Below are 13,466 nucleotides of genomic sequence, written 5' to 3' on the forward strand. Positions count from 1 at the left end.
AGGGCATATTAACTTTCCCAGTCGCAGTGCGATTGCGCGGCACGTCACTCCCAGCATGGCGGCCAAGGTGACTCCGACTCCTCTGAGTTTATCACTCTTGCTTAAATTTCTCTATTTTTTTAAACCTTTTGTTAAGTGAATGGCGGTGTGTTAAGACATTCGTATTAAATGAATCGGATTGTTAAAAGTGCACTGTAAGTGTCAGATATAATTTCTGCATTTACTGCCGGCTAGGTTGACTGGCCTTGGAGTCAGTTGCACGCTGTTAATTGTAACGTTTCTAAGTTATCTGCTTACTCTCAAAGTCTGATATTCAGGATAGTTACATTGTCATTGCTGATCGTGTGCTGGTTACTTTGTTGTTAATGACCCTGTTTTTAATAGATTTATGTTGTCCGTGACTTTTTTTGAATTTCCTATTGATTTCATTAACTTCCTTGAAGGCAATTTGTTCTCTTTCATCTTTCGTAGTTTGATAGGAAGTCTATCTGATGATATTGGCAGCGAGTTTTGTGCAGCGTGTCCGGTAATCTGTGTTTTATGTGCTGGTTTGTTTCCGGTAAAGGGTGATAAATGCAGTAAATCGCTCCTACTGTGGATTGTTATCTTACGTCCTGTGTAATTTACTTCGCCATTCATAAACGCATGCGATCATTTCCCCCCCATATCATCACAAATGTCCCTCTCTCATTAAATCCCCTCTTTGCGGTGCTTTGCCTAGGTGCAGTCGACCAGAAGAGCCGATCCTAATGAACTGAAGACTATCTTCTTGAAGGTAAACTATTTCGATCGCACTATGGCAATATAATTTATTTATCTTAATTGCTTTAACTTAATCTTCAGAATTAACTCCGGTTTGCGTGGAAGATAACTTCCTGCTTGGGCTGTTAAGATGTCTGAAGGGTGTTTAAAGGTCAATATCGTTACTTGGCCGTTCCGTATAAATGATTAGTTTCCGGTATTTTGTCGATGTAGTTCTCCGTGAAAGCTAATGTACCTCATATATTTGCGTTATTCACTATGTAGTCGCTTAGAGAGTCTGACATTGAAAATGCATGATGCTGGTATATCTTTAAACGTGTCAGTCATTATAATTGTTATTCTGACCCCCTGTCATTGACGCCGCCAATGACTATACTCAAAAATAATAGTATGGAATAGTATATATATATATATATTAATACTTCTGTCCCTTTCACACAGTCCAGGGCCAGGCCATTGGTTTGACTGTGACCTGCATGATGTAGTTGGGGCTTCATCTTAGTCACCACTCTGAGTTTTGCTGGTTGTGGAGGACTGTCCACTTGTATCTATGAAAAGAGTACAAGGCTGCTTGAGTGTCTCGTGTAGCTCGTGTCCATTGTGTGAGTGAAAAGGTCAGACCCGCGCCTGGGCTAATTCCGGCCCCGGAGATTCTCCTCATGTGATTTATTTTAGACGTTGACATTTGTGTGGTCTTTGGAGATGTGCTGCTGGAGTGTGCCTGTCGCATCGTGCGTCTGCTGTGTCGGATTGCTGTGCGTGTGTCACTGGTGTCATGGCAGCTCGGCGGGGTGTGCTGTGGCCTCCGTGTGACTTTGAGCTCGCTTTATGTGGTGTGTGTGTGTGTGTGAGAGAGTGAGTTAGTGATTTTTTTGTTTCCCACATTTTTTCCTGTACCTAAAAATGTATTTATTTTTAATCAGTGTCTCTAAAGCACCCATTTTGTGTGTGTGTGTGTGCGCATGCGCCATGTGATTGGCTGGCAGTCGTCCATCGTATATGTGTGCGCCTTGTGATTGGTTGGCAGTTGCCCATTGTGTATACATGTGTGTGTCTTGTGATTGGCTGGCAATTTCTCATCATCTGTATACTTGCGTGTGGCTTATCATTGACTGGCAATTGCCCATCGTGTATATGTGCCTGAGAGAGTCCAGGCTCACTGTAACCCTGTGTTGAATAAGCAGTTATAGGAAATAGACAGTTAGACCTACTGGGATGTAGTTCCAGCAGTATGGCACCTCCCAGCCAGCATTCCGGGAGGTTTATTTCATGCACACATGAGGAGAGGCCCATCTGCACTCTGAAGTGCAAGCGGACGCTTGTAGTGGCAGCGCGCATGCAAACGAGAGCTCTTTGTCGCAGGTAAAGTTGCGTCTTTGACTCATCGCCATTTAACAGTTGCAACCGTGCTGCCCCGGACCACTCTGTGCCAGTTCAGCTGCCCTGCAGTCATCGACTCAATAACTGCGACAAAAGTTTTTAATTCGCCATGAAAAATTAATCATCCGGCGGGTCGTGCTACTGTAGTTTAAAACAATTGGATAAATGGGTTACTGTATATAAGAGGACCATTCACACCAGTTATGAAAATTATGCTTCGGCGATTTGCTTCATTTGATGATTAAGTGCTTGTTAAGAGGCATGCAATGTTAGTGAAATCAAGCGTAGTGGTATAGTGAAGCTGTAGATAAATTGGTTGGAATTAATACTCCCTCATTACTGAGGTATAATTCTCTGTTCTTGTGTTTCCTGCGAACCCTATTCTGAGATACCTGTGCGGGGTGTGGCTCTGGGGGTTTGGACTAGGTACCTGTGATTAGAAGGTTATTAGTTCAAGTCCCATGGTCGGTAGAGTGATTTCACCACTGAGCAACACCTTTGAGCAGTTTCTCCAGGAACCAGCTAACCCTACTTTCTTAAAGTATAAAATCATTTGCTGTGGAAATAAAGGTGTTTAGTATGACTTTTCAGTTTTAGTTCGTATGGGGTCTTATTGAATGGTGCGTACAGTCGAGCTTCTGCATCTCGACTTTCCCCGTAGCGGTTTCGATATATCTCGGGTTTGGCATAAAAAAATTCAATGAATTTTTTTTGTGAGATTTGCGAAAGCTGCAGACGACATGCGAAGTGCAGCACGTAAACGGTTTAATAACTTTCAGAAATGCATAAAATCTATGCACAGTGCTGCTTTGGAGGGTGCCTAGGGCGTGGGCAGAAGCCTGTCACATGATATCTCGCAGTGATCTCACAGTGATCTTTGTATCTCGGCTTCCTTGTATCTTTAAGCGTTCTCTCGCTCCATTTGCATGCTTGCTTTGCTTGCCAAAGGGATCAAAAATTTTTATGTGTTTTTTTTCCCCCAGATCACAGGGGACGTATGACTCTGACCCAGGTGACGAGGATGGGTCGACTGTATTTCCCTATATTGTTGTTCACAACTTAATATCTTGTGTGTTTGAAAAAAGTGCCAAGCTAGCACTCTCATATCTTTGTTTATCTATTCATTATCTTTTCGATGGGTCTTGTACTCATTTCTGCTCATAAATGGTGATATGCGAGGCTTTTCTGCCAGGCTGGATTTGCACATGAATTTCTAAAGAGGACCTCATTGCTCTTCCGTTTGGAAGTAATCGCAGAAACATTAAACTTTTACTTGGCAATGCCACGGAAACCAATCCCCTGAGACTGAAAGCCCAAATCATTCTTTACATTCTTGTAGTCGGGGTGTGTTTCTTTTGCCTGTTTTTGTTTGTTTTACAAGGAGGGTTTCTTTTATAGACGTTGTTTGAAGTGATTCACAATTTGAATGGAGTTTTAATGTTTGTATTGGGCTTTTTTTAAGTATGATATAGCACAGTAACTGGAATTGGTTTTGGGGGAAAAAAGTCTAGAACATCTGGATTTTTTTTCTCATGGACATCGGAGTAGCCTGCCTATCTGTGAAGGTGTTCACAAACAAAATGACAGGGTCTGGTTCCAAAGAAGGCCTCTCTGCGTTTCTGTGAGCATTCGTAACCTCAGATGTACAGTCAGAGGAGAGAGATCTAGTTTCTTAGCTGTTGAGGCAGGTAGTGTTTTGTGGGCGTTCCTTTCATACAAGTATGGCCATCATAGTGTGTGTGTGTGTGTGTGTGTGTGTGTGTGTGTGTGTGTGTGTGTGTGTTTCCACAGTATGCCAGCGTGACGGATAAGGATGGAGAGCAGTACATGACTCCCGGTGACTTCGTGCAGAACTTCCTGGGGCTGCATACACAGGTCCATCACAACCCCAAGACTGTGCAACTCATCGCTGCTGTGGCCGACACCACAAAGGACGGGTGAGCTAATTTGGGGGTGTAGGAGTCGGCGTGTAGCAGAAATGGCGAACAGACCTTTATGCTGTCAAATGGATGGCTGAGTCGGGTGCGAAGGCTGCTGTTCTGCTCCACTCCACTCCCAAAGGTTCAATAATTTCCAGAGTCAAATACCTCCAGCTTTTGAAAATAAAAGAAATGATCCAGGCCTCAACCCCGGAGACACTGTGCTGCTTTTAATTAAAAGGATCGGAATCTTCGTCGGTTTCGGAGTGTACTTGTATCGTTGAGGGTCAAACGCAAACAGCAGTGTGGAAAGTGGTGAGGCTTCTGTTTGTTTGCCTGTCTGTCTGCCTGCTAACCGAGCTCCTCTCCTCCCCAAACAGATTGATCTCTTTTCAGGAGTTCCTGGCCTTTGAGTCTGTCCTCTGTGTCTCCGATGCCCTGTTCATTGTAGCCTTCCAGTTGTTCGACAAGACCGGCACAGGCAACGTCTCATTCGGTAGGAACCGGCCCGCCTGACTCCATGACTTATAATGACACACGTTTATCCTTCTGTTGACGACAGTCAACATGTTGGGCCATTATGGCCAAAAGCAGAAGGCCAGGAGGTATTTCATGAAGCAGGATGTCTTGTTTTTTTGGATAACTTGTCAGGTTTATGGTAGCCTGAGCTACATTTAAGTGTATGAAGAGACAGTCCATTTAGCCCAGACTACCTTAAACCCAACAAGTTATCCAGCTATGCAAGAAGTCCTGCTTTGTGAAATGCCCCTCAGGTAAGGTATGTCCTGACGAGATAACAAGTGACCAAGTAGTTAAAGAGATGGACATGATAGGAAGCCTGCTAGATCCCTGGCAAGGCCTTGCTGATGTAGCTTTGGTCCTGAAACTGATTTATTATTATTATTAATACTAATAATACTAATAATAATAATAATAATAATAATAATAGTAATTTGAACTGGGCCATCTGATGGTTCACAGTGCAGCCAGAGTGTCTTGTTCTGTTGCTGTGCTTTATGGTTCGAGAGAAATGTATTGAATGCTTAATATCTGAATGAACTATGATTTGAAATTCAACCTCGCATCCAGAGAGACACATACCAACACACAAGCACCAGCTCATGGCTCAATGCAATGCACTGTTTTGTAATTCATTTAGTTATTTTTGAGAATCGAATGGAGCCTCATTTAAATAGTTAAATTCTTTCTAAAGAGGATTAGTCTTGCAATTCGATCCTGTAGGTTTGTCTTCCACATACTTGTGCCAGTGGTTGCCCGTGCCGGCGCACATTCCGGGGAAGCATTCCTAGCCATTTCCCAGTAAAGGTCTTGGCTGATAGTTTGATAGTCTGCAGCTATGCTTTATGCGGCCTCACTGGCTGGCTGGTCAGTGCCGGTAAGGTATGAACCCCCCCCCCACCACCACCCAAAGGAAAGCAGAGATTTGCTTCAATTTTGTCCGCTTGCCAGGCACTGGAAGGACCGGTTTCTCTTGTACAGTGCAGTAACTTGTACAGTGCAGTAACTTGTCAGTGCAGTGTGGCCTATGTACCAAGGTTTACAAATTGTATTTTGATTCCAGGAAAAAAAGTCTATTTGTTGATTGTACATCATCTCCCTCACTTCTGTCTCAAGTCTGCCGCATCTGTGTGCCGTGCCCTGACATTTATTGGTTATCGATTCCTTTATTTTATTGCCCACCCCCTCTCTCGTCATCATGTCCAGTCATGATGTTTGATTTTCCTCACACACGGCAGCAGTAGCTACTTCTGGTATTTATGTTCAGCTTCGGCCAGCGTTGTGCAAAGCGTGTCATGGCTACTTCTCTGAGTGTAATTATCAGGACAATGGCGCGGCATTTTTATGCAGTGATTATTGTTGTCACTCTCCTGTCTTTGCCCTGGGGCGTTAATAAGTGAAAGTTTGGTGAGAAAATTAAATATTGACTTTTTGTGCTTATGACACAGAATGGGACTAGTTTTGCATTTTGTTTATTAGCATTATTTTCCAAGTCTGTTCCCTTAATTTCAGCAGTTTGCTCTGATTTATAATGTTCTTTTGATGATGAATTAGAGAGACTCTACAATCAATGGATGACAGTGGTTTAAATAAGTGTTTGAGTGCATTGTTTTGTTGCAGAGAATGTCCGAGACATTTTCAGCCAGACCACGGTCCACCAGCACATCCCGTTCAACTGGGACGGCGAGTTCATCAGGCTGCACTTCGGCCATGACAGGAAGAAACATCTCAGCTACCTGGAGTTCACGCAGTTCCTGCAGGTGGGGGCTGTGCGGGGGGGTGGTTGTGGTTCCTGCTACAGATCAATAGTTCTCTACTGGTTTAGCCCCAAGACAGTTTTTTTAAAATTTCAAATTAAATGTACTTCCCCAAAAAACAGTGCAGTGATAATAAATGGGCTGTGCTGGGTTGACGCCGCGTCCTGGGTTATTCCCTGCCTTCCTCCCGTCGCTTTCCGGAAGAGGCGCGGGATCCCTCGTGACCCCGCATTAGGCGCCGGATCCCTCGTGACCCTGCATTTCACAAGTGGGTATAGTGAATGGATTGATGAACGTAATGGCAAGTACAGTGTAGAAAGAAAATGCTTTTTCACATTAAAAAAAAAAAACTATAGTTTTTTTTTAACCACACACTTCACAACCCACCAGTTAAGAAACAGTACTGTGACTAAGGATTGGGGGTGGGGGGATGGGGGGATGGGGGTGGGGGCCATGCAGACAGGAAGCGGACGGTAGTTACCCCATCAGACTCCTACAGGACATGTGCAGCATGGCACCAGCACTATGCGGTCGGTGCTGGCAGGAGTAAATGGGTATTCCAGCATCCGGTTATTAAAATAGTGATGCAGCCCTTCTGCGAGTGTGTTCTCTTTTATAGAGCCAGTAAACATACAGTATAGCTGCATATGTGAGTCTGGGCTGAGCGAGAAGCCCCTTGGGCCCTGTGCCGGCCCCGGTGGCCCTGGCAGCGCATGGCGGGCGATGCCCTGCAGGGGGCCCTGTGCCGGCCCCGGTGGCCCTGGCAGCGCATGGCGGGCGATGCCCTGTGTCGGCCCCGGTGGCCCTGGCAGCGCATGGCGGGCGATGCCCTGCAGGGGACCCTGTGTCGGCCCCGGTGGCCCTGGCAGCGCATGGCGGGCGATGCCCTGCAGGGGGCCCTGTGCCGGCCCCGGTGGCCCTGGCAGCGCATGGCGGGCGATGCCCTGCAGGGGGCCCTGTGCCGGCCCCGGTGGCCCTGGCAGCGCATGGCGGGCGATGCCCTGCAGGGGACCCTGTGCCGGCCCCGGTGGCCCTGGCAGCGCATGTCGGGCGATGCCCTGCAGGGGGCCCTGTGTCGGCCCCGGTGGCCCTGGCCAGTACCGCTGAGCCAGGATCCGCCTCTGCTCTCCCCACCACCCGTATTTCCATGCGGTTTCCCCATGCATGGGGACCCGCGGTTACTCTCTGTGCGGGCAAACCAAAGACTTGTGGGGGGGTGTTGATTACTCGTGGTGGGTGGCACTCGCTGCCTGAGATGATGTGACCCTCTTTATGGGGTTGGGGGTGTTTGGTGGTACCTGGAGGTTCATTATCTCCAGTGTATTTGTAATATTAAGATTAAGATTGACTTTATTGATCCCTGGTAGAAATTCTGGTGCAAACGGCTGTGAGAACGTAGTGCACAGACGATCAAACATATAGTGCTGAACAGATGAAGTCTGGTGCAAAAAAATTCAAAATGTGCATGAAGAGGATTATCCTGAAATAGCAAGGTGTTGGAATACAAAGGAAATAAATATTAAGGATAATAAATTAACAATGGTGTTCCAGATAGCACCGGCCTTGTACTATTACAAAGGTGGGTCACTTGCTGGCTTGTTACGGGTGGGGTGGGGGTGGTATTTTGGGAGGTGTTGAGATGTCTCCTGACGATGCCTGATCTTCACATCGGACACTTTCTGTCCATCATTGCAAAATGGCAAATGAATAGTGACTGGCCAGTTTACCGGTTGCCATGCGACGTGACTCCCCACCCCCCCTGCTTTGACCTTGGTTGCGTTCTCAGGTCCTCTGTGTCCCCCCCCCCCCCCCCCCCCCCCCCCATAGGAGCTGCAGCTGGAACACGCCCGACAGGCCTTCGCGCAGAAGGACAAAAGCAAGAGCGGCACCATCTCCGCCTTGGACTTCAGTGACATTATGGTCACCATCCGCCACCACATGCTTACGCCCTTCGTCGAGGAGAACCTGGTCTCGGTGAGTGGGCCGGTCTGCTCTTCCGGGCCCTGCCCTGGTGAACACCCTGGTACACATCTGTCCCAGACGGCAGCCCTGTCATCCGTCTGTCTGTCTCGGGCAAGTCGAGCCAGTCGCATGATTCCAGTTCGGGTACCGCTGGGAAACCGACCATGGAATTGCTTTCCAGTTCTGCCAGCTGATAATTCAATTACTGAGGGGGAAAAAAACTTACTAATCCGGTAATTTCTCAAGTGCTGCACTTCTGTTTCCTGTTATGAAATTTTTTTTTTTAGTCTATGCTTCCTTTTCAAAGAGGCACCTTGTCTAGCTCTTTTGCTAACAGCTATGTAGGTCTGCAAGTATCTCTTTGTTTTAAATTTGCTATTCAATAAATAATTTCTTTCCCAAAATGAAATATGCCTTATCCTCCTGCTTTGACACCTCACAGGCTGTAGGGGGCGGTACATCCCATGTGGTGAGCTTCTCCTACTTCAATGCCTTTAACTCGCTGCTCAACAACATGGAGCTAATCCGCAAGATCTACAGCACGCTGGCGGGCTCTCGGAAGGACACGCTCCTCACCAAAGGTATCTGTCCTGTCAGTGTGTCAGACGCTGTAAGATGGGGGCAATGTTGCAATATCCTGCTAATGGTAATAAAGTTGTCATGTGACCTGATACCACACAACTGTCAGACCTGATTGGACGATGTCATTTTGGAAGTGGTTCTGGATCACGTCCAGTCCAGGCAGTTTGCATCCACATTAAACTTGTTTCCTTCACAATACCAATAAACATTAACAAATATAAATATAAATTGGCTGTGTGGTATGCCTTTTCATCAGTGTATCTGGTACATGAAAAAGACAGTCCACTCCCTGTAGCCATGAGAAGCTGCTGTTACTCTCAGCGAGTTGCTTTCCTCACTCTGACGGTCCCCCTCCCCCCGGTCATTTCCCCCAAACCAGAGGAGTTCATCCACGCCGCCAACAAGTTTGGTCAGATCACCCCGATGGAGGTGGACATCCTTTACCAGCTATCCAGCCTGCACTCACACTCTGGGTAACCCGCACTTCCCACTTGGCGACCTTTATCTGTACTATGGTGTGTAGATCTAGCTTCCCCCCCATCCCAGACGTACTTAATATTGCTCATGTAATGCAGTCTGGATCACCATTAACACCTCTGTTTATTGGGTGTCTTTCTCACACACTCTGTAAAAGCGGCTTCTGAATGATGGGGGTGGGGTGGGGGGTGGGAGGCTGCATCCCACTGGCGTCCTGTGCGCCTGGGGTGGGGGAGTGCTTGGCCCGCTTCGGGCGGTCTGCGGTCAGATTTGTTTGCCTATTGTTTATACGCACAGCATATTAAACCCCCCAGTTAAGAGGCTGTTAAGAGGCTGGTGGAAAATGTGACATCAGTCTCTGCAAAGGATGCTGGGAACAGTGCTAACGACGCCCCCTTTGCGCCCCCAGGCGGCTGAACCTAGCGGACATCGAGAGGATAGCGCCTTTGGAGGAGGGAGCCCTGCCACACCACCTGGCCCAGATCCAGAGACAGGTAGATGCAACACTCAGGAAGGTCCTGGCAGACAGGGGGCGCTCTTGAGTAAAGCCCCTGAAAGCTTGCTGTTACACACAGATATACACCATGACCTTTAAAGACACTGAATTGTGTGCCTTGGTAAAGATAACCGAAGCACGATTGTCAGGGAAACTCCGGTACAGGCAGTTCTCAAATGACCTAAGTAGTCTGTTGTACAAGCTCTTGAAGTAAGTCAGATTTACCTTTTCCATACCGTTCAAGGCACCATTTAAGGTATACATTGAAGGAAAAGAGTGTAAATTTACTTTACTGCTGAGATAATGTGCCTGCGTAATGGAATAGGTAAATACGTTAATGACTGTGGTATGTAGCAACGCGAACGTTGAAAAGGGCAAGTTGGCAGTGCCTAGTAATGCAGATCCTCTAAAAATAGACAGAAATCTAGGAATATTTCAAGGGAAAAAAACCCACCCAGCCACCCATACGATGACAAACCCACCTCCGAGCATCTTGCCGGTAGTGAAACTTTGCGAGCTTGCTGGTGCAGGTTATTGGAATGACGTTACTTTATTCTGAGGAAAATGAAAGATTGGTCTGCCGGCCAGATTTAATAATAAATTAGTAGTATAAGTCTCGTTGGCCAAGGTCTTTTATAAGTAGCGTTTCCACTTTATCCTGTATCTTACCGGACTGTCCTGTATTATAATATAAAATGCTGTGTCCTATTTAGATTAGTCTCGTGTATTTTCAGACTACGTGATCAATCTCTCCCCCCCCCGATTCCGGAAATGTCAGTATGTAACCGTACTTCGGAATCCTTAGTCCTCAAGGAAAACAGGTGATCGTCCAATGCAGTCATCTCCATTATTTCAGCAATTGTCTTTAGCTCCGTTGCTGCTAACCTTTGATTTAAATCTAAATATTGACCTGCAATATTGGCCAAGATTGACACATCGGACTGATACTGACACCTTCATTTTTAACGAATATCGGCCAAAACCGATATGTTAACCAGTGTGTCATGCGTCTCTAATAAAACTTTTTGATAGATTTTTTTGAATTTTTTTTTTATGAGAAATCAGAATTTGTATCAGGTTTTTCAACAAATTAATTTTCAAGTCATTAGATTGGTAGCATTAGCCGCAGTGCTAATTTCATTCCTGGCATGTCACCTTTTGGTGTTAGTGCTTCCATAAACTCTATGCATCTTTTTTTTTTCTTTTAATTTTTTTCCATAAATCTGGATTTACTTATGCCCGTTTCACGTAAGTCAAGAACTGCCTGTAAATGGTCACGTAAATCTCAGACAGGCGTCATCGTCTGTTACCTCACTGCGGTGAGGAAGGATCGCTCGTAATAACCTCGCAGTAAAAGGCTGCTGTTTTTAATGCACGGCGCAGCATGAATGTGGATTTGAATTGTGTAATGTGCTCTTTCTGTTTTTTTTTTGGGTGGGGGGAGAGGCTTACTAGGGTAAAAAGCCCCTGATGGTCTTCATGTTAGGGTTGGGTCCAAATCAGAGCGGTTCCCCTCAAAGCAGGTGGTTAGTCCTGTACGGACGTTGGGGTGTGTCATACGCCCAGGATTTAAACGGAAAAGTCTCTGATGTCAAAAGCGTCGTGGGGGTGGGAGAATCGGGGGTGGGGGGTCAGGCATGATAATCCAGCAGTTCCCGCGAGCCTCTCTCTGGAAGCGGGCAATTATGCGCAGGCTTTGATCATTGCAGTGCTCTCGTTAGCGGTGCGCCCACGGTGGGCTCCTGCTGTGACCCAGGCTGGGAGGGGGCGTGGTCTGGTGGTGCCTCGAGGGGTGGGCCGGAACGCTGCACCGCGCCCTCCCCCGCCGACGCCGCGCCGGTAGATGCTTATCTGACTGCGGAAAAGCTGGTTAGAAAGTAACCTTGGCTTGGGCTGCGAGGGGCTGGGTGCATGTGGACAAACATGAAAGATGAAAATCGCTGCCTTGCTGAAGGGCGGGGGGGGGGGCATGCAGTCTCACAGGGGAGTTTTCCAGTGTCTTTCTGGGGGGTTGATGCCCCCACCCCCGACATTATGGCACTCACTGCCTTGACGAGAAGTGCACTCACTCCTGTATCTGTCAGTCAGTAGTTAGTTGTATGGAAGTTGATTCCCCCCCCCCCTCCCCGATTTGAATCTTGGTTTCTCCCCTACCCCCCCACAGCAGGCCTATGGAGATATCTCCCGGCCAGTCTGGCTCCAGGCAGCCGAGTCTGCCTACAGGTTCACCCTGGGCTCCATCGCCGGAGGTGAGTGACATCCCTGGGTTTTCGGGGAGGGGGTTTAGGTAACCTGAGCCGGGCAGGTCGGCGCTCTGCTAGGCAGAGGCAGCCCATTGTGATGGGCGGGGGGGGGCCTTTCATCCCCACCTCTGATCTGTCACCCCGCATTGTGCTACCTTGTCCCCGCTGGCTCCAGCCTGTCGTTGGGCCTCATAGTGACTCATGCCTTCAGTCGCTGCTGTTAGTGGGGGCTAGGGGTGACCCATATGCCCAAGTCCCCTGCCCCCCCCCCCTAAAGACAGACACTGACACACTGCAGCTGGGAGGTACAGTTAGCCTTTTTGATGTCAGACCAGAAGTGACACACAGCTGTTTATAGCACTGGCGAGTTAGACGCTGCCCCTGCCTTTGCCCCGCCCACTGTGGCCCCGCCCACCTGTCACAGCTGTCTGACTGCTTTGTTAGCTTCTTGTTTGATCTGTAGGCGGTGATGATATCCTAAATCACAGGCCTGTTTTATGGACCCTATATGGTGAACAGTGTGTGTGCGTGCGCTGTCCCTGACGGTGTGTTCCCTGTGCCCCCGCTCGCAGCCACTGGGGCCACGGCAGTCTACCCCATCGACCTGGTGAAGACCCGCATGCAGAACCAGCGCTCCACAGGCTCCTTTGTGGGAGAGCTGATGTACAAGAACAGCTTCGACTGCGCCAAGAAGGTGCTGAGATATGAGGGCGTCTTTGGCTTCTACAGAGGTAATGGAGCTGGGATCCCGGCCCTGTGGGTTCTGAGACGCGCAGGCCTCAGTTAACCAAGAAGGTTCACCCCCCCCCCAACTTTCTTGATTGACAAGTACACTAATGTAGGAAAATAACTTCTGTAAGTAATAAAATGGTGCTAACAACACAAAGGTTGTGGGTTCAAATCCTAGAAATTGTAACCCTTCACTTTACCGTAACTGAATTTAGGCCTGTCATTCCTGTGTGTATGATTCCCCTTTCCACCTCCCATACCCTCACAAGTGGCAGACCCCCACAGAAAGAGAGACTCTGCCGCCCCGTAGCTGCATGCCGTGATTGGTCAGCCTACATTCCTGTCAGCCCCAGTGAATGCTGGGAACATTGTGTGCTGCTGTGCAAACCAGCCAGATCCCTTTGTTGGCATCTGTGTAGCTGTCCCATGCTCCCACCATGACAGGGCACCCCGAGGTGCTCGGCATGTCGGGGAACTCGCGCCCTGGACCTGAACGTTTCATTAGCGCAGCCTGTCGAATGAGCCCGAAGCCTGGCCTGAAACCAGTCTGGGAAAGTCATCGTTTCCAGTTTAATCCCTGTATTTAAAATCGCTCAACTGTTGGGTAGGACGGTTCATTTTGAAAATATAAATAGCATTA

General features: G+C 47.8%; 1 protein-coding gene across 2 annotated transcripts in view; it reads left to right on the forward strand.

The window, feature by feature from the left end:
- LOC125710268 (calcium-binding mitochondrial carrier protein Aralar1-like) overlaps positions 1 to 13,466 on the forward strand; it is a 20,197-nt gene continuing 6,731 nt past the window's right edge. Inside the window, exons 1-11 of one of the 2 annotated variants that reach the window (XM_048979829.1) lie at positions 1 to 67; positions 722 to 775; positions 3,934 to 4,079; positions 4,442 to 4,557; positions 6,201 to 6,340; positions 8,165 to 8,311; positions 8,742 to 8,880; positions 9,261 to 9,354; positions 9,768 to 9,852; positions 12,019 to 12,103; positions 12,670 to 12,828. In XM_048979829.1, coding sequence (XP_048835786.1) covers positions 56 to 67; positions 722 to 775; positions 3,934 to 4,079; positions 4,442 to 4,557; positions 6,201 to 6,340; positions 8,165 to 8,311; positions 8,742 to 8,880; positions 9,261 to 9,354; positions 9,768 to 9,852; positions 12,019 to 12,103; positions 12,670 to 12,828 — 1,177 coding nt within the window. In that variant the 5' untranslated portion in view covers positions 1 to 55. The other variant, XM_048979830.1, reaches the window with a different exon arrangement.

This window comes from Brienomyrus brachyistius, chromosome 16, assembly GCF_023856365.1.
Source record: "Brienomyrus brachyistius isolate T26 chromosome 16, BBRACH_0.4, whole genome shotgun sequence".
Taxonomy (NCBI): Eukaryota; Metazoa; Chordata; class Actinopteri; order Osteoglossiformes; family Mormyridae; genus Brienomyrus; species Brienomyrus brachyistius.